The sequence below is a fragment of the Oncorhynchus clarkii genome, chromosome 3 (assembly GCF_045791955.1).
Source record: "Oncorhynchus clarkii lewisi isolate Uvic-CL-2024 chromosome 3, UVic_Ocla_1.0, whole genome shotgun sequence".
Lineage (NCBI taxonomy): Eukaryota > Metazoa > Chordata > Actinopteri > Salmoniformes > Salmonidae > Oncorhynchus > Oncorhynchus clarkii.
In genome coordinates, this window is record NC_092149.1 from 87,670,688 (window position 1) to 87,689,928 (window position 19,241).

The 19,241-nt window shown below is 45.7% G+C and overlaps 1 protein-coding gene across 1 annotated transcript in view; it reads left to right on the top strand.

The window, feature by feature from the left end:
• The window catches only part of LOC139386328 (partitioning defective 3 homolog B-like), a 406,750-nt gene that overhangs the window by 29,806 nt on the left and 357,703 nt on the right, over positions 1 to 19,241 (top strand). Inside the window, exons 3-4 of the mRNA XM_071131853.1 lie at positions 8,980 to 9,068; positions 9,399 to 9,500. Of these exons, the coding sequence (XP_070987954.1) occupies positions 8,980 to 9,068; positions 9,399 to 9,500 (191 nt within the window). The remainder of the gene's footprint in view (positions 1 to 8,979; positions 9,069 to 9,398; positions 9,501 to 19,241) is intronic.

The window sequence follows — 19,241 nt, forward strand, 5'->3', positions numbered from 1 at the left end:
GAATTTGAAAGAAATACGCTTTTTTTGTGTGTGTGAAAAATGTCCGGGATCTTTTATTTCAGCTCATGAACCACGAGACCAAACACATTACATGTTGCGTTTATTTTAAATATGTTGTTGTTCATTGTAGTAAAGAGCTTGTGGCCTGCAGCAATGTATTCTCTGAACAGTCAGTTTAGCCTGAAGCAAGGGAGGGAGGAATTGAGGGGAGGGAGAGGGGTGTTTCGGGAAGATGGGAGTCACTCAGGAAGTTATCAGACTGCTAAAAAGGGCCACTTAATTACTAAGACAAATGGAGGGATGGAGGGAGGGATGGAGGGAGGGAGGGAGCTGCGGTGTTATTTTTTCATAAGGGCCGGGAATGCCAGATGCCTGAATGCTGAGATGAACAGGGCTGAGCCAGCTGAATTCTGCCAGAATGAGCTGATAGCATCTAAACCCATGGCCCGGCGCCAGAAAACAAAACTATTAGCACAGAAGAGGAGGCAGGGCGGTCTGTTAGAAAAATGTTACCATCCAGGGAGAGGAAGAGCAACTCAGCCGTGTGGAATGTTACTGGCAATACAGACAGGTTACGGTTTATATGGGTTATGATTCTACGGGTGTCAGAGGTCGGATAAAGCTGTTCCTAGCTACCTAACAGTAGGCTGATAGGTCATGTTCTGATTATAACTTCATGTCACAAATTTTATTCTGACAGTAAGTTAAGCCCTACGTTGTAGACGTATGGGTAGTTTAACACAAAGTTAAACATCTACATGGTATGGTTTCAAACAGGGTGGTAGGCTGGGTCTACTTCTTCATGATGGGGAGAGAACTACTCTGTAGGCTGGGTCTACTTCTTCATGATGGGGAGAGAACTACTCTGTAGGCTAGGTCTACTTCTTCATGATGAGGAGAGAACTACTCTGTAGGCTGGGTCTACTTCTTCATGATGGGGAGAGAACTACTCTGTAGGCTAGGTCTACTTCTTCATGATGAGGAGAGAACTACTCTGTAGGCTGGGTCTACTTCTTCATGATGGGGAGAGAACTACTCTGTAGGCTGGGTCTACTTCTTCATGATGAGGAGAGAGCTACTCTGTAGGCTAGGTCTACTTCTTCATGATGAGGAGAGAACTACTCTGTAGGCTGGGTCTACTTCTTCATGATGGGGAGAGAACTACTGTAGGCTGGGTCTACTTCTTCATGATGTACTCTGTAGGCTAGGTCTACTTCTTCATGATGGGGAGAGAACTACTCTGTAGGCTAGGTCTACTTCTTCATGATGAGGAGAGAACTACTCTGTAGGCTGGGTCTACTTCTTCATGATGGGGAGGAACTACTCTGTAGGCTGGGTCTACTTCTTCATGATGGGGAGAGAACTACTCTGTAGGCTAGGTCTACTTCTTCATGATGGGGAGAGAACTACTCTGTAGGCTGGGTCTTCTTCATGATGGGGAGAGAACTTCTGTAGGCTGGGTCTACTTCTTCATGATGAGGAGAACTACTCTGTAGGCTGGGTCTAGAGAACTACTCTGTAGGCTGGGTCTACTTCTTCATGATGGGGAGAGAACTACTCTGTAGGCTGGGTCTACTTCTTCATGATGAGGAGAGAGTAGGCTAACTACTCTGTAGGCTGGGTCTACTTCTTCATGATGAGGCTGGGTCTACTTCTTCATGATGAGAACTACTCTGTAGGCTGGGTCTACTTCTTCATGATGGGGAGAGAACTACTCTGTAGGCTGGGTCTACTTCTTCATGATGAGGAGAGAACTACTCTGTAGGCTAGGTCTACTTCTTCATGATGGGGAGAGAACTACTCTGTAGGCTGGGTCTACTTCTTCATGATGAGGAGAGAACTACTCTGTAGGCTAGGTCTACTTCTTCATGATGAGGAGAGAACTACTCTGTAGGCTGGGTCTACTTCTTCATGATGGGGAGAGAACTACTCTGTAGGCTGGGTCTACTTCTTCATGATGAGGAGAGAACTACTCTGTAGGCTGGGTCTACTTCTTCATGATGAGGAGAGAACTACTCTGTAGGCTGGGTCTACTTCTTCATGATGAGGAGAGAACTACTCTGTAGGCTAGGTCTACTTCTTCATGATGGGGAGAGAACTACTCTGTAGGCTGGGTCTACTTCTTCATGATGAGGAGAGAGCTACTCTGTAGGCTAGGTCTACTTCTTCATGATGAGGAGAGAACTACTCTGTAGGCTAGGTCTACTTCTTCATGATGAGGAGAGAACTACTCTGTAGGCTGGGTCTACTTCTTCATGATGAGGAGAGAACTACTCTGTAGGCTGGGTCTACTTCTTCATGATGAGGAGAGAACTACTCTGTAGGCTGGGTCTACTTCTTCATGATGAGGAGAGAACTACTCTGTAGGCTGGGTCTACTTCTTCATGATGGGGAGAGAACTACTCTGTAGGCTGGGTCTACTTCTTCATGATGGGGAGATAAGGCTACTCTGTAGGCTGGGTCTACTTCTTCATGATGGGGAGAGAACTACTCTGTAGGCTGGGTCTACTTCTTCATGATGGGGAGAGAACTACTCTGTAGGCTGGGTCTACTTCTTCATGATGAGGAGAGAACTACTCTGTAGGCTAGGTCTATGATGGGGAGAGAACTTCTTCATGATGAGGAGAGAACTACTCTGTAGGCTGGGTCTACTTCTTCATGATGACTCTGGAGAGAACTACTCTGTAGGCTGGGTCTACTTCTTCATGATGAGGAGAGAACTACTCTGTAGGCTGGGTCTACTTCTTCATGATGAGGAGAGAACTACTCTGTAGGCTAGGTCTACTTCTTCATGATGGGGAGAGAACTACTCTGTAGGCTGGGTCTACTTCTTCATGATGAGGAGAGAACTACTCTGTAGGCTGGGTCTACTTCTTCATGATGGGGAGAGAACTACTCTGTAGGCTGGGTCTACTTCTTCATGATGGGGAGAGAACTACTCTGTAGGCTGGGTCTACTTCTTCATGATGGGGAGAGAGCTACTCTGTAGGCTGGGTCTACTTCTTCATGATGAGGAGAGAACTACTCTGTAGGCTAGGTCTACTTCTTCATGATGAGAGAGACTCTGTAGGCTACTCTGTAGGCTGGGTCTACTTCTTCATGATGGGGAGAGAACTACTCTGTAGGCTGGGTCTACTTCTTCATGATGAGGAGAGAACTACTCTGTAGGCTGGGTCTACTTCTTCATGATGGGGAGAGAACTACTCTGTAGGCTGGGTCTACTTCTTCATGATGGGGAGAGAGCTACGCGAACACCAGGCCTAAAATGAGTTAATAAGAGAGTCCTCTCTGACAACAACAGCTAGTTTTCAGTTTCTCCCCACTCAGTCCACTCCCAGACAGTCCTAGCTACAATTCTTGTTGAGAAATTGCTCTTTGCTAAGAAGCTATTTTTTGTTTATTTTTTCAATTTTCAATTTGTTAAAATTAAGGTACTTAGTTAATTGTATTTAAAAAAAGAAATAATTCATATTGAGATTAAAAACAGCCGCATTGGGCATTTTTTATTAAGTCAGTCAAGTTAGTTATTGATTGATTGGTTTATTTGAATTTCTTAGATAATTAAAAGCCGTAGGCTGCCCCAGCCGGAGAAAACATGACATACATTAAAAATGATGGAGGACAAAACCCGATGAAGCCTGAAGGCTCATTCCATTATGGTCTTAAAATACTGAATGGTTCTCCTAGCTGTCTGTTTTTATGGGAATGGGCTACTGCTTTGGATTCATATCTCCAAGTTTTCCCAGTGTCTTCTATCAGCTCAGCCTTATCCACATGCTATCTCACCCATCCATCTGTATTGCTGCCTAACCCATCCATGTGTATTACTGCCTAACCCAACCATCTGTATTACTGCCTAACCCTAATCCAAACATCTGTATTACTGCATAACCCATCCATCTGTATTACTGCCTAACCCATCCATCTGTATTGCTGCCTAACCCAACCACCTGTATTACTGCCTTACTCATCCATCTGTATTACTGCCTAACCCATCCGTCTGTATTGCTGCCTAACCCATCCATCTGTATTGCTGCCTAACCCTAACCCATCCATCTGTATTACTACCTAACCCAACCACCTGTATTACTGCCTAACTCATCCATCTGTATTACTGCCTAACCCATCCGTCTGTATTGCTGCCTAACCCATCCATCTGTATTGCTGCCTAACCCTAACCCATCCATCTGTATTACTACCTAACCAATCCATCTGTATTACTGCCTAACCGATCCATCTGTATTGCTGCCTAACCCATCCATCTGTATTACTGCCTAACCCATCCATCTGTATTACTGCATAACCCCTCCATCTGTATTACTGCCTAACCCATCCATCTGTATTACTGCCTAATCCAATCATCTGTATTACTGCCTAACCCATTCATCTGTATTGCTGCCTAACCCAACCATCTGTATTACTGCCTAACCCTAACCCCTCCATCTGTATTACTGCCTAACCCATCCATCTGTATTACCGCCTAATCCAATCATCTGTATTATTGCCTAATCCAATCATCTGTATCACTGCCTAACCAATCCATCTGCAAACAACTACCTCTTCCCCTACTGTATTTATTTATTTATTTTGCTCCTTTGCAACTCATTATTTATATCTCTACTTTGCACATTCTTCCATTGCAAATCTACCATTCCAGTGTTTTACTTGCTATATTGTATCTACTTTGCCACCATGGCCTTTTTGCCTTTACCTCCCTTATCTCACCTCATTTGCTCACATCGTATATAGACTTGTTTATACTGTGTTATTGACTGTATGTTTGTTTTACTCCATGTGTAACTCTGTGTCGTTGTATGTGTCGAACTGCTTTGCTTTATCTTGGCCAGGTCGCAATTGTAAATGAGAACTTGTTCTCAACTAGCCTACCTGGTTAAATAAAGGTGTTCTCAACTAGCCTCCCTGGTTAAATAAAGGTGTTCTCAACTAGCCTACCTGGTTAAATAAAGGTGTTCTCAACTAGCCTACCTGGTTAAATAAAGGTGAAATAAAAAAATAAAAAAATAAAAAATTGCTGCCCAACCCTAACCCAACCATCTTTATTACTGCCTAACCCATCCATCTGCATTGCTGCCCAACCCAACCATCTTTATTACTGCCTAACCAATCCATCTGCATTGCTGCCTAACCCTAACCCAACCATCTTTATTACTGCCTAACCCATCCATCTGCATTGCTGCCCAACCCAACCATCTTTATTACTGCCTAACCAATCCATCTGCATTGCTGCCCAACCCTAACCCAACCATCTTTATTACTGCCTAACCAATCCATCTGCATTGCTGCCCAACCCTAACCCAACCATCTTTATTACTGCCTAACCAATCCATCTGCATTGCTGCCCAACCCTAACCCAACCATCTGTATTACTGCCTAACCCATCCATCTGTATTACTGCTGTTACGGGATTCTTCTGTTGAAGGAGAGGCGGACCAAAATGCAGCGTGGTTAATTGTATACATCTTTAATAAAGATGAAAACACGAACAGTATACAAAACAATAAACGTGAAAAACCTAAACAGCCTTATCTGGTGCAAACAAACACAGAGACAGGAACAATCACCCACGAAACACTCAAAGAATATGGCTGCCTAAATATGGTTCCCAATCAGAGACAACGATAAACACCTGCCTCTGATTGAGAACCACTCCAGGCAACCATAGACTTTTCTAGACAACCTTACTAACCACAATCCCATAACCTTCAACAAAACCCTAGACAAAACACACCACATAAATACCCATGTCACACCCTGGCCTGACCAAAATAATAAAGAAAACACATAATACTAAGACCAGGGCGTGAAAACTGCCTAACCCAACCATCTGTATTACTGCCTAACCCTAACCCAACCATCTGTATTACTGCCTAACCCATCCATATGTATTGCTGCCTAACCCTAACCCAACCATCTGTATTACTGCCTAACCCTAACCCAACCATCTGTATTACTGCCTAACCCTAACCCAACCATCTGTATTACTGCCTAACCCTAACCCAACCATCTGTATTACTGCCTAACCCAACCATCTGTATTACTGCCTAACCCTAACCCAACCATCTGTATTACTGCCTAACCCATCCATATGTATTGCTGCCTAACCCTAACCCAACCATCTGTATTACTGCTTAACCCATCCATCTGTATTACTGCATAACCCATCCATTTGTATTGCTGCCTAACCCAACCACCTGTATTACTGCCTAACTCATCCATCTGTATTGCTGCCTAACCCATCCGTATGTATTGCTGCCTAACCCATCCATCTGTATTACTACCTAACCAATCCATCTGTATTACTGTCTAACCGATCCATCTGTATTGCTGCCTAACCCATCCACCTGTATTACTGCCTAACCCATCCATCTGTATTACTGCCTAACCCTAACCCCTCCATCTGTATGACTGCCTAACCCATCCTAACCCATTACTGCCTAATCCAATAATCTGTATTACTGCCTAACCCATTCATCTGTATTACTGCCTAACCCAACCATCTGTATTACTGCCTAACCCAACCATCTGTATTACTGCCTAACCCCTCCATCTGTATTACTGCCGAACCCATCCATCTGTATTACCGCCTAATCCAATCATCTGTATTATTGCCTAACCCATTCATCTGTATTACTGCCTAATCCAATCATCTGTATCACTGCCTAACCAATCCATCTGCATTGCTGCCCAACCCTAACCCAACCATCTGTATTACTGCCTAACCCATCCATCTGTATTTCTGCCTAACCCTAACCCAACCATCTGTATTACTGCCTAACCCATCCATCTGTATTGCTGCCTAACCCTAACCCAACCATCTGTATTACTACCTAACCCATTCATCTTTATTACTGCCTAACCCATCCATCTGTATTGCTGCCTAACCCTAACCCAACCGTCTGTATTACTGCCTAACCCTAACCCTACCATCTGTATTGCTGCCTAACCCTAACCCATCCATCTGTATTGCTGCCTAACCCATCCATCTGTATTACTGCCTAACCATACATCTGTATTACTGCCTAACCCATCCATATGTATTGCTGCCTAACCCTAACCCAACCATCTGTATTACTGCTTAACCCATCCATCTCTATTGCTGCCTAACCAATCCATCTGTATTGCTGCCTAACCAATCCATCTGTATTGCTGCCTAACCAATCCATCTGTATTGCCTAACCCTTCGCTCAGCCTCATCCACATGCTACCTCCCCATCCATCTGTAACCGTGTCTTCCATCCTAGAATAGAACGCAGCAGTATATTCCCACTGCCCCAAAACAACAACAGGTCAACACGAATGCATATCTACAGGCTGAGATGACAACTGAGATACATGATCATCTGTTTACAGAGAGAAATTATGAGATTAGAACTCTACAGTGTGAAGGTTAACACCCAGTCCTGTATAGAACTCTACAGTGTGAAGGTAACACCTAGTCCTGTATAGAACTCTACAGTGTGAAGGTTAACACCTAGTCCTGTATAGAACTCTACAGTGTGAAGGTAACACCTAGTCCTGTATAGAACTCTACAGTGTGAAGGTTAACACCCAGTCCTTTATAGAACTCTACAGTGTGAAGGTTAACACCTAGTCCTGTATAGAACTCTACAGTGTGAAGGTTAACACCTAGTCCTGTATAGAACTCTACAGTGTGAAGGTTAACACCTAGTCCTGTATAGAACTCTACAGTGTGAAGGTTAACACCTAGTCCTGTATTGAACTCTACAGTGGGAAGGTTAACACCTAGTCCTGTATAGAACTCTACAGTGTGAAGGTAACAGCTAGTCCTGTATAGAACTCTACAGTGTGAAGGTTAACACCTAGTCCTGTATAGAACTCTACAGTGTGAAGGTAACAGCTAGTCCTGTATAGAACTCTACAGTGTGAAGGTAACACCTAGTCCTGTATAGAACTCTACAGTGTGAAGGTAACACCCAGTCCTGTATAGAACTCTACAGTGTGAAGGTAACAGCTAGTCCTATATAGAACTCTACAGTGTGAAGGTTAACACCCAGTCCTGTATAGAACTCTACAGTGTGAAGGTTAACACCTAGTCCTGTATAGAACTCTACAGTGTGAAGGTATGATGTTCTATTTCAAGCTAATTTCTCTATAATTTTGTGCACAAAAGAAAAACGTGTTTACATCACTGTTACTGAGCATTTCTCCTTTGTCAAGATAATCCATCCACCTGACAGGTGTGGCATATCAAGAAGCTGATTAAACAGCAGGATCATTACATAGGTGCACCTGGTGCTGGGGACAGTAAAAGGCCACTCTATGTGCAGTTTTGTCACACAGCACAATGCCACAGATGTCTCAAGTTTTGGAGGAGCATGAAATTGCATGCTGACTGCAGGAATGTCCACCAGAGAGTTCATTTCTCTACCGTGTTCATTTCGAAAACCGTCGTTTTAGAGAATTTGGCAGTACATCCACCTGGCCTCACAACCTTGGACCACATGTAACCACGCCAGCTCTAGTCCCTGTTCTCCCAGCTCCAGCCTCCCCTCTAGACCCCCAGCTCTAGTCCCTGTTCTCCCAGCTCCAGCCTCCACTTTGGACCCCCAGCTGTAGTCCCTGTTCTCCCAGTTCCAGCCCCCCCTCTGGACCCCCAGCTCTAGTCCCTGTTCTCCCAGCTCCAGCCCCCCCCCCCCAGCTCTAGTCCCTGTTCTCCCAGCTCCAGCCTCCACTCTGGACCCCCAGCTGTAGTCCCTGTTCTCCCAGCTCCAGCCTCCCCTCTGGACCCCCAGCTCTAGTCCCTGTTCTCCCAGCTTCAGCCTCCCCTCTGGACCCCCAGCTCTAGTCCCTGTTCTCCCAGCTCCAGCCTCCCCTCTGGACCCCCAGCTCTAGTCCCTGTTCTCCCAGCTCCAGCCCCCCCCCCCCCCAGCTCTAGTCCCTGTTCTCCGAGCTCCAGCCTCCCCTCTGGACCCCCAGCTCTAGTCCCTGTTCTCCCAGCTCCAGCCTCCCCTCTGGACCCCCAGCTCTGGATCACTGTGGTCATAGTAGAGAATTTCACGCTCCTGTATCTGGCTGAGATAGTTGAGGTCTACTGTAGATACTGTACTCAGGCCAGACACTTGCATTACGAGGCAGACTTGGAAGTCTTTTCTCCATTGTCAAGTGTTACCCAACCTAAAAACATTTGGCAAACATTATAATTTCATAAATTACATTGGAATTACAAATGATCTGATTCACAGATGTATATTATTGTTATTAAAAAAATGAGATGCTGTTTATTTTTCCTTTTTGTGAGATGGAACTGTGGACGATAGAGATTTAGGATGTTTGTGTACCATAAATCAGAATGTTGATTGGTTGTGTTCGTTGTGCCATTTATGAAATGAGGATGTTTGATGTGCTTCCTCCCACAGGAGGGTGACTTCCTGGTTCGTACCCACCATGTGGAGTACTGTGACGGGGGCATCCTGGACCCTGATGATGTACTGACTGACCTGGTGGAGGACAGAGACAAGGTAACGATCAACGTTAGGGCCGAGTGCCAAATGCCACCTTATTCCCTATGTAGTGCACTACTTTTGGACAAGGGAAGGTAACAATGATCTACTGTGTAGCTATCGGTGCATTCTTTGGTGACTTCACCCTCGATCACATTTTGGTGGCTTTACCCTCGATCACATTTTGGTGACTTTACCCTCGATCACATTTTGGTGACTTTACCCTCGATCACATTTTGGTGACTTTACCCTCGATCACATTTTGGTGACTTTACCCTCGATCACATTTCGGTGGCTTTACCCTCGATCACATTTTGGTGACTTTACCCTCAGTCACATTTAGGTGACTTTAGCTTGCTAGCTACTCCCAGACACACGAGAGAACACCTCACTCTGACCATTTTACTCAGCCCAGCAGAGCTGGTTAGGCTGTTTCATGTTATCCAGAGTGTTAGTGACTGAAACTGTGCTGCTGGCAACAATTTAATTATGCTTTTTGCCAACTTTTACTGACACCGGCCATATATATAGGTGTTGAGCGTTGGTAAATTCGTCAGTTATTCTGCGCTCTGGCACACTCAATGAGAGGGCTTGGAAATATGAGTATATATTACTAATTCTTTTTGTTCGTCCTTTATTTAACTAGGCAACAAGATAACCCGAGTGAATTTATCAGCTACGTCTATCGACAGTTGTCGTAGTGACATCATGAACATTGTATTGAGCACACAGAGCATTAGCTAACATTAGGCTATAGCTAGCAATGCAAATATGAATAATATCACTACACAGATCACACATGTAACGCTAGCTAGTAACACAATAATTATAATGAGGCTATATACAGGGGGGTACCGGTACAGAGTCAATGTGGAGGCTATATACAGGGTGTTACTGTACAGAGTCAATGTGGAGGCTATATACAGGGGGTACCGGTACAGAGTCAATGTGGAGGCTATATACAGGGGGTACCGGTACAGAGTCAATGTGGAGGCTATATACAGGGGGTACCGGTACAGAGTCAATGTGGAGGCTATATACAGGGGGTACCAGTACTGAGTCAATGTGGAGGCTATATACAGGGGGTACCGGTTCCGAGTCAATGTGGAGACTATATACAGGGGGTACCGGTACAGAGTCAATGTGGAGGCTATATACAGGGGGTACCAGTACAGAGTCAATGTGGAGGCTATATACAGGGGGTACCGGTTCCGAGTCAATGTGGAGGCTATATACAGGGTGTTACTGTACAGAGTCAATGTGGAGGCTATATACAGGGGGTACCGGTACAGAGTCAATGTGGAGGCTATATACAGGGGGTACCGGTTCCGAGTCAATGTGGAGGCTATATACAGGGGGGTACCAGTACAGAGTCAATGTGGAGGCTATATACAGGGGGGTACCAGTACAGAGTCAATGTGGAGGCTATATACAGGGGGTACCGGTTCCGAGTCAATGTACAGGTTAGTTGAGGTAGTTTGTACATGTAGGTGGGGGTAAAGTGACTGTGCATAGATAACAGTAGCAGCAGTGTAAAAACAAAGGGGGGTGTTAATGTAAATAGTCTGGGTGGCTGGACTATTTAATGGCTGGTCCATTAACTGAAGGTTGGATCCTGATATTATCAGGTACATGGCTGGTCCATTAACTGAAGGTTGGATCCTGATATTATCAGGTACATGGCTGGTCCATTAACTGAAGGTTGGATCCTGATATTATCAGGTACGTGGCTGGTCCATTAACTGAAGGTTGGATATTATCAGGTACATGGCTGGTCCATTAACTGAAGTTTGGATCCTGATATTATCAGGTACATGGCTGGTCCATTAACTGAAGTTTGGATCCTGATATTATCAGGTACATGGCTGGTCCATTAACTGAAGTTTGGATCCTGATATTATCAGGTACATGGCTGGTCCACTAACTGAAGGTTGGATATTATCAGGTACATGGCTGGTGCATTAACTGATGGTTGGATATTATCAGGTACATGGCTGGTCCACTAACTGAAGGTTGGATATTATCAGGTACATGGCTGGTGCATTAACTGATGGTTGGATATTATCAGGTACATGGCTGGTCCACTAACTGAAGGTTGGATATTATCAGGTACATGGCTGGTGCATTAACTGATGGTTGGATATTATCAGGTACATGGCTGGTGCATTAACTGAAGGTTGGATATTATCAGGTACATGGCTGGTCCATTAACTGAAGGTTGGATATTATCAGGTACATGGCTGGTCCATTAACTGAAGGTTGGATCCTGATATTATCAGGTACATGGCTGGTCCATTAACTGAAGGTTGGATATTATCAGGTACATGGCTGGTGCATTAACTGATGGTTGGATATTATCAGGTACATGGCTGGTCCACTAACTGAAGGTTGGATATTATCAGGTACATGGCTGGTGCATTAACTGATGGTTGGATATTATCAGGTACATGGCTGGTCCACTAACTGAAGGTTGGATATTATCAGGTACATGGCTGGTGCATTAACTGATGGTTGGATATTATCAGGTACATGGCTGGTGCATTAACTGAAGGTTGGATATTATCAGGTACATGGCTGGTCCATTAACTGAAGGTTGGATATTATCAGGTACATGGCTGGTCCATTAACTGAAGGTTGGATCCTGATATTATCAGGTACATGGCTGGTCCATTAACTGAAGGTTGGATATTATCAGGTACATGGCTGGTCCATTTGGACTGTGTTCACCGGACCGGTCCTCTGCATCGTTCATATTTCTATGTTGACGCTTTATCTCCATTAGCAACAGACACACAGCTTTGGCTGAATGATAGACAGGCAGGCAGGCAGAAAGACACACAGCTTTGGCTGAATGATAGACAGGCAGGCAGGCAGGCAGGCAGGCAGGCAGGCAGGCAGGCAGGCAGGCAGGCAGGCAGGCAGGCAGAAAGACACACAGCTTTGGCTGAATGATAGACAGGCAGGCAGAAAGGCACACAGCTTTGGATGAATGATAGACAGGCAGGCAGAAAGGCACACAGCTTTGGCTGAATGATAGACATGCAGAAGAGACACTTTGGCGGACAGACAGACGGACAGACTGCTTTGGCTGAAAGACAACCGACAAAACCTGACAGACTGTTTTTTGGCTGAACACAATACCTTCCTCTAGCTACTGGGCCAACTGAAAGGCCACTACCTTCCTCTAGCTACTGGGCCAACTGAAAGGCCACTACCTTCCTCTAGCTACTGGGCCAACTGAAAGGCCACTACCTTCCTCTGGCTGCTGGGCCAACTGAAAGGCCAATACCTTCCTCTAGCTACTGGGCCAACTGAAAGGCCAATACCTTCCTCTAGCTACTGGGCCAACTGAAAGGCCACTACCTTCCTCTAGCTACTGGGCCAACTGAAAGGCCAATACCTTCCTCTAGCTACTGGGCCAACTGAAAGGCCAATACCTTCCTCTGGCTACTGGGCCAACTGAAAGGCCACTACCTTCCTCTAGCTACTGGGCCAACTGAAAGGCCACTACCTTCCTCTAGCTACTGGGCCAACTGAAAGGCCACTACCTTCCTCTGGCTGCTGGGCCAACTGAAAGGCCACTACCTTCCTCTGGCTGCTGGGCCAACTGAAAGGCCACTACCTTCCTCTAGCTACTGGGCCAACTGAAAGGCCACTACCTTCCTCTGGCTGCTGGGCCAACTGAAAGGCCACTACCTTCCTCTGGCTGCTGGGCCAACTGAAAGGCCACCCAGCAGTGTACTGAGTCTCTCTGGTGCAGTAATGTTGTCCTCTACCCAGGTTTTAAACGCAGGCGGGTGAGAGGCGTTCGGACAGGCAGGCGGGAGGCGTTCAGACAGGCGGGCGGGGAGGCGTTCGGACAGGCAGGCGGGAGGCGTTCAGACAGGCGGGCGGGGAGGCGTTCGGAGAGGCGGGCGGGGAGGCACACGGGCATGAAGGCGGGAGGCGTTCGGACAGGCGGGCGGGGGGGCACACGGGCAGGCAGACGGGCATGAAGGCGGGAGGCGTTCTGGCGGGTGGACAGGCGGGCGGGGGGGCACACGGGCAGGCAGATGGGCATGAAGACGGGAGGCGTTCTGGCGGGTGGACAGGCGGGCGGGGAGGCACACGGGCATGAAGGCGGGAGGCGTTCTGGCGGGTGGACAGGCGGGCAGGGGGGGCGGGGAACCTGTAAGGCCATCCTTAACTGGATAACTTAATGCCATTATCCTCAGTAGAATCTCTCAGACATTAGGTATGAGTCCCACATAGCACTCTATTCCCTTTATAGTGCACTACTTTTAATGTGTGCCCTGGACAAAAGCAGTGCACTATTTTGGAAAATAGTGTGCCATTTTGGACGAACGCCAGGCGCTCCAATCAGATCCACAGCTTTCTGTAGACTAATTTATATCAGAGGGGAGGAAGGGAGGCTCTTTACCGTAAAAGTGATTTTTGCTGCCTGGTAATATTGCAGAACATGCAGAACCCAGAATTCAAGGTTTTAAAAAGTGGTGTTTAAAAAGTGAATTCTCATTCAACCGTTTAGGCCTAGAGTCCAGGAAGACTAATCAATATAGAGCTATGCCTTATAGTCAGGGGATTTCTTAAGAGGAAACTCTACTGGGATGGGCTGCCGCTTTATAATGTACTCTGTACTCATTATGTATTAGGTACTCTGTACTCATGATGTATTAGGTACTCTGTACTCATTATGTATTAGGTACTCTGTACTCATTATGTATTAGGTACTCTGTACTCATGATGTATTAGGTACTCTGTACTCATTATGTATTAGGTACTCTGTACTCATTATGTATTAGGTACTCTGTACTCATTATGTATTAGGTACTCTGTACTCATTATGTATTAGGTACTCTGTACTCATTATGTATTAGGTACTCTGTACTCATTATGTATTAGGTACTCTGTACTCATTATGTATTAGGTACTCTGTACTCATTATATATTATGTACTCTGTACTCATTATGTATTAGGTACTCTGTACTCATTATGTATTAGGTACTCTGTACTCATTATGTATTAGGTACTCTGTACTCATTATATATTATGTACTCTGTACTCATTATGTATTAGGTACTCATTATGTATTAGGTACTCTGTACTCATTGATGGACTGTATTAGGTACTGGACTATGTACTCATTTCACAGAAACATGGACAAATCTCCTCTCCCGGCACCCTGACTCTCACTGGGTGTTTTGAGATTGTCTAGCTAGTAGCTAGTCAGACTGCACTGAATCACTGCTCTACAAATCAACTTGTATCCCAAATAAGTTCTCAGTCAACAGGAACTGACCAGAACAGTCCAGGCTGCCTACGAGAGACGTGGAGCCTGGAGCCTAGAGATGGTTGTGCCGTTGCTATGGTGACCATTATGTTACAACTCCAACATGTTGCCGTCCACAGTGTTTGTCCAAGCTGTTGGTTCAGGATCTCTACTTACTTGCCCATTCTGCTTTTCTGCCTTTTTAGTCTGGTCATTGTTTAGGATTTATCGCTAGTCCACTGGTGCTCTGCTCCCTGCTTAGTTAGAAACACAACAGACTGTCCCAATCGACGTTCTTTATTTCCTTCAGTTTTAAGAATACAGACACACATGGTGTTCAAATGCACGGTGACAGGTTAATATAGGCTAGTGGGTATGTGATGTTTCCTGTTGATCTAATCTGCTTTTCTGGTGTCTGAGCACTCTGTTACCATGCCTGGCCACGTCCACAAGTTAGAGGACAGTCGTATTACCAGGCCTGGCCACGCCCACAAGATAGAGGACAGTCGTATTACTGTATCTGGCCACGCCCACAACGCTCTACCCTGGTTAGAGGACAGTCGTATCACCATGCCTGGCCACGCCCACAACAATCTACACTGGTTAGAGGACAGTCCTATTACCGTATCTGGCCACGCCCACAACACTCTACCCTGGTTAGAGGACAGTTCTATTACTGTACCTGGCCACGCCCACTGGTTAGAGGACAGTCCTATGAGAGAAGGAGAGGTATGCAGGTTTCGTAATGTGTATATTAGAGACTGACTGGGGGAGGTATGCAGGTTTCATTATTTGTATATTAGAGACTGACTGGGGGAGGTATGCAGGTTTCATTATGTGTATATTAGAGTAGAGACTGGCTGGGGGAGGTATGCAGGTTATGTGTATATTAGAGACTGGCTGGGGGAGGTATGCAGGTTTCATTATGTGTATATTAGAGTAGAGACTGACTGGGGGAGGTATGCAGGTTATGTGTATATTAGAGTAGAGACTGGCTGGGGGAGGTATGCAGGTTTCATTATGTGTATATTAGAGACTGGCTGGGGGAGGTATGCAGGTTTCATTATGTGTATATTAGAGTAGAGTCTGGCTGGGGGAGGTATGCAGGTTTCATTATGTGTATATTAGAGACTGGCTAGGGGAGGTATGCAGGCTATGTGTATATTAGAGTAGAGACTGGCTGGGGGAGGTATGCAGGTTTCATTATGTGTATATTAGAGTAGAGACTGGCTGGGGGAGGTATGCAGGTTTCATTATGTGTATATTAGAGACTGGCTAGGGGAGGTATGCAGGCTATGTGTATATTAGAGTAGAGACTGGCTGGGGGAGGTATGCAGGTTTCATTATGTGTATATTAGAGACTGACTGGGGGAGGTATGCAGGTTATGTGTATATTAGAGTAGAGACTGACTGGGGGAGGTGTGCAGGTTTCATTATGTGTATATTAGAGTAGAGACTGACTGGGGGAGGTATGCAGGTTTCATTATGTGTATATTAGAGTAGAGACTGACTGGGGGAGGTATGCAGGTTTCGTAATGTGTATATTAGAAACTGACTGGGGGAGGTATGCAGATTTCATTATGTGTATATTAGAGTAGAGACTGACTGGGGGAGGTATGCAGGTTTCGTAATGTGTATATTAGAAAATGACTGGGGGAGGTATGCAGATTTCATTATGTGTATATTAGAGTAGAGACTGACTGGGGGAGGTATGCAGGTTTCATTATGTGTATATTAGAGTAGAGACTGGCTGGGGAGGTATGCAGGTTATGTGTATATTAGAGTAGAGACTGGCTGGGGGAGGTATGCAGGTTTCGTAATGTGTATATTAGAAACTGACTGGGGGAGGTATGCAGGTTTCATTATGTGTATATTAGAGACTGGCTGGGGGAGGTATGCAGGTTTCATTATGTGTATATTAGAGTAGAGATTACTGGGGGAGGTATGCAGGTTATGTGTATATTAGAGTAGAGACTGACTGGGGGAGGTATGCAGGTTTCATTATGTGTATATTAGAGTAGAGACTGGCTGGGGGAGGTATGCAGGTTATGTGTATATTAGAGTAGAGACTGGCTGGGGGAGGTATGCAGGTTTCATTATGTGTATATTAGAGTAGAGACTGGCTGGGGGAGGTATGCAGGTTTCATTATGTGTATATTAGAGACTGACTGGGGGAGGTATGCAGGTTATGTGTATATTAGAGTAGAGACTGGCTGGGGGAGGTATGCAGGTTTCATTATGTGTATATTAGAGACTGGCTAGGGGAGGTATGCAGGCTATGTGTATATTAGAGTAGAGACTGACTGGGGGAGGTATGCAGGTTTCATTATGTGTATATTAGAGACTGGCTAGGGGAGGTATGCAGGCTATGTGTATATTAGAGTAGAGTCTGGCTGGGGGAGGTATGCAGGTTTCATTATGTGTATATTAGAGACTGGCTAGGGGAGGTATGCAGGCTATGTGTATATTAGAGTAGAGTCTGGCTGGGGGAGGTATGCAGGTTTCATTATGTGTATATTAGAGACTGGCTAGGGGAGGTATGCAGGTTATGTGTATATTAGAGTAGAGACTGACTGGGGGAGGTATGCAGGTTATGTGTATACTAGAGACTGACTGGGGGAGGTATGACCCGTATGTATGCTAGTAGATGATCTAAAAGAGACTCATAACAAACCAAAATGGGTGAATGGATGTAGCCTAGTTTTGATCGGTGTGCTCTGAAGGTTTGTCTGTGAGTCTACAGAAAAAGCAGAATATCCTTACAGGGAGATCCTTGCCGTGTTTTGATGAACCTGTTGAACTGAAGATGAGATGAATGAACTAAAGCCAGGTGAAATGATCCTATTGGCTGTGTCAGGTGACCATATAGAGCTGCTCTGTGTGCTCCTCAGCCGTTCTCTGTCTTTCTAGTTGCTGTAAGAGGGTGACATCTGGTTGGAGAGCATTACGTTCTTCACACCCTTAAGATTGGCTCCACTTTCTCTGAGCTTTCTTATGACCCCCTGAACAGGCTGCATCCCAACTGGAACCCTGTTACCTGGCTGGGTTCCAAATGGAACCCTGTTACCTGACTGTGGATTCCAAATGGAACCCTGTTACCTGGCTGGGTTCCAAATGGAACCCTGTTACCTGGCTGGGTTCCAAATGGAACCCTGTTACCTGGCTGGGTTCCAAATGGAACCCCTTTACCTGGCTGGGTTCCAAATGGAACCCTGTTACCTGGCTGGGTTCCAAATGGAACCCTGTTACCTGGCTGGGTTCCAAATGGAACCCCGTTACCTGGCTGGGTCCCAAATGGAACCCTGTTACCTGACTGTGGATTCCAAATGGAACCCTGTTACCTGGCTGAGTTCCAAATGGAACCCTGTTAACTGACTGTGGGTTCCAAATGGAACCTGTTACCTGACTGTGGGTTCCAAATGGAACCCCGTTACCTGGCTGGGTTCCAAATGGAACCCTGTTACCTGGCTGGGTTCCAAATGGAACCCTGTTACCTGGCTGGGTCCCAAATGGAACCCCGTTACCTGGCTGGGTTCCAAATGGAACCCCGTCACCTGGCTGGGTTCCAAATGGAACCCCGTTACCTGACTGGGTCCCAAATGGAACCCCGTTACCTGGCTGGGTCCCAAATGGAACCCCGTTACCTGGCTGGGTTCCAAATGGAACCCCGTTACCTGGCTGGGTTCCAAATGGAACCCCGTTACCTGGCTGGGTCCCAAATGGAACCCCGTTACCTGGCTGGGTCCCAAATGGAACCCCGTTACCTGGCTGGGTTCCAAATGGAACCCTGTTACCTGGCTGGGTCCCAAATGGAACCTGTTACCTGGCTGGGTTCCAAATGGAACATTGTTACCTGGCTGGGTTCCAAATGGAACCTGTTACCTGGCTGGGTTCCAAATGGAACATTGTTACCTGGCTGGGTTCCAAATGGAACCCCGTTACCTGGCTGGGTCCCAAATGGAACCTGTTACCTGGCTGGGTCCCAAATGGAACCTGTTACCTGGCTGGGTTCCAAATGGAACCTGTTACCTGGCTGGGTTCCAAATGGAACCCTGTTACCTACAGTTGAAGTTGAAGTTTACATACACCTTAGCCAAATACATTTAAACTCAGTTTTTCACAATTCCTGACATTTAATCCTAGTAAAAATTCCCTGTTTTAGGTCAGTTAGGATCACCACTTTATTTTAAGAAGTGAAATGTCAGAATAATAGTAGAGAGAATGATTTATTTCAGCTTTTATTTCTTTCATCACATTCCCAGTGGGTCAGAAGTTTACATAAACTAAATTAGTATTTGGTAGCATTGCCTTTAAATTATTTAACTTGGGTCAAATGTTTCAGGTAGCCTTCCACAAGCTTCCCACAATAAGTTGAGTGAATTGTGGCCCATTCCTACTGACAGCTGGTGTAACTGAGTCAGGTTTGTGGGCCTCCTTGTTCGAACACGCTTTTTCAGTTCTGCCACAGATGTTCTATAGGATTGAGGTC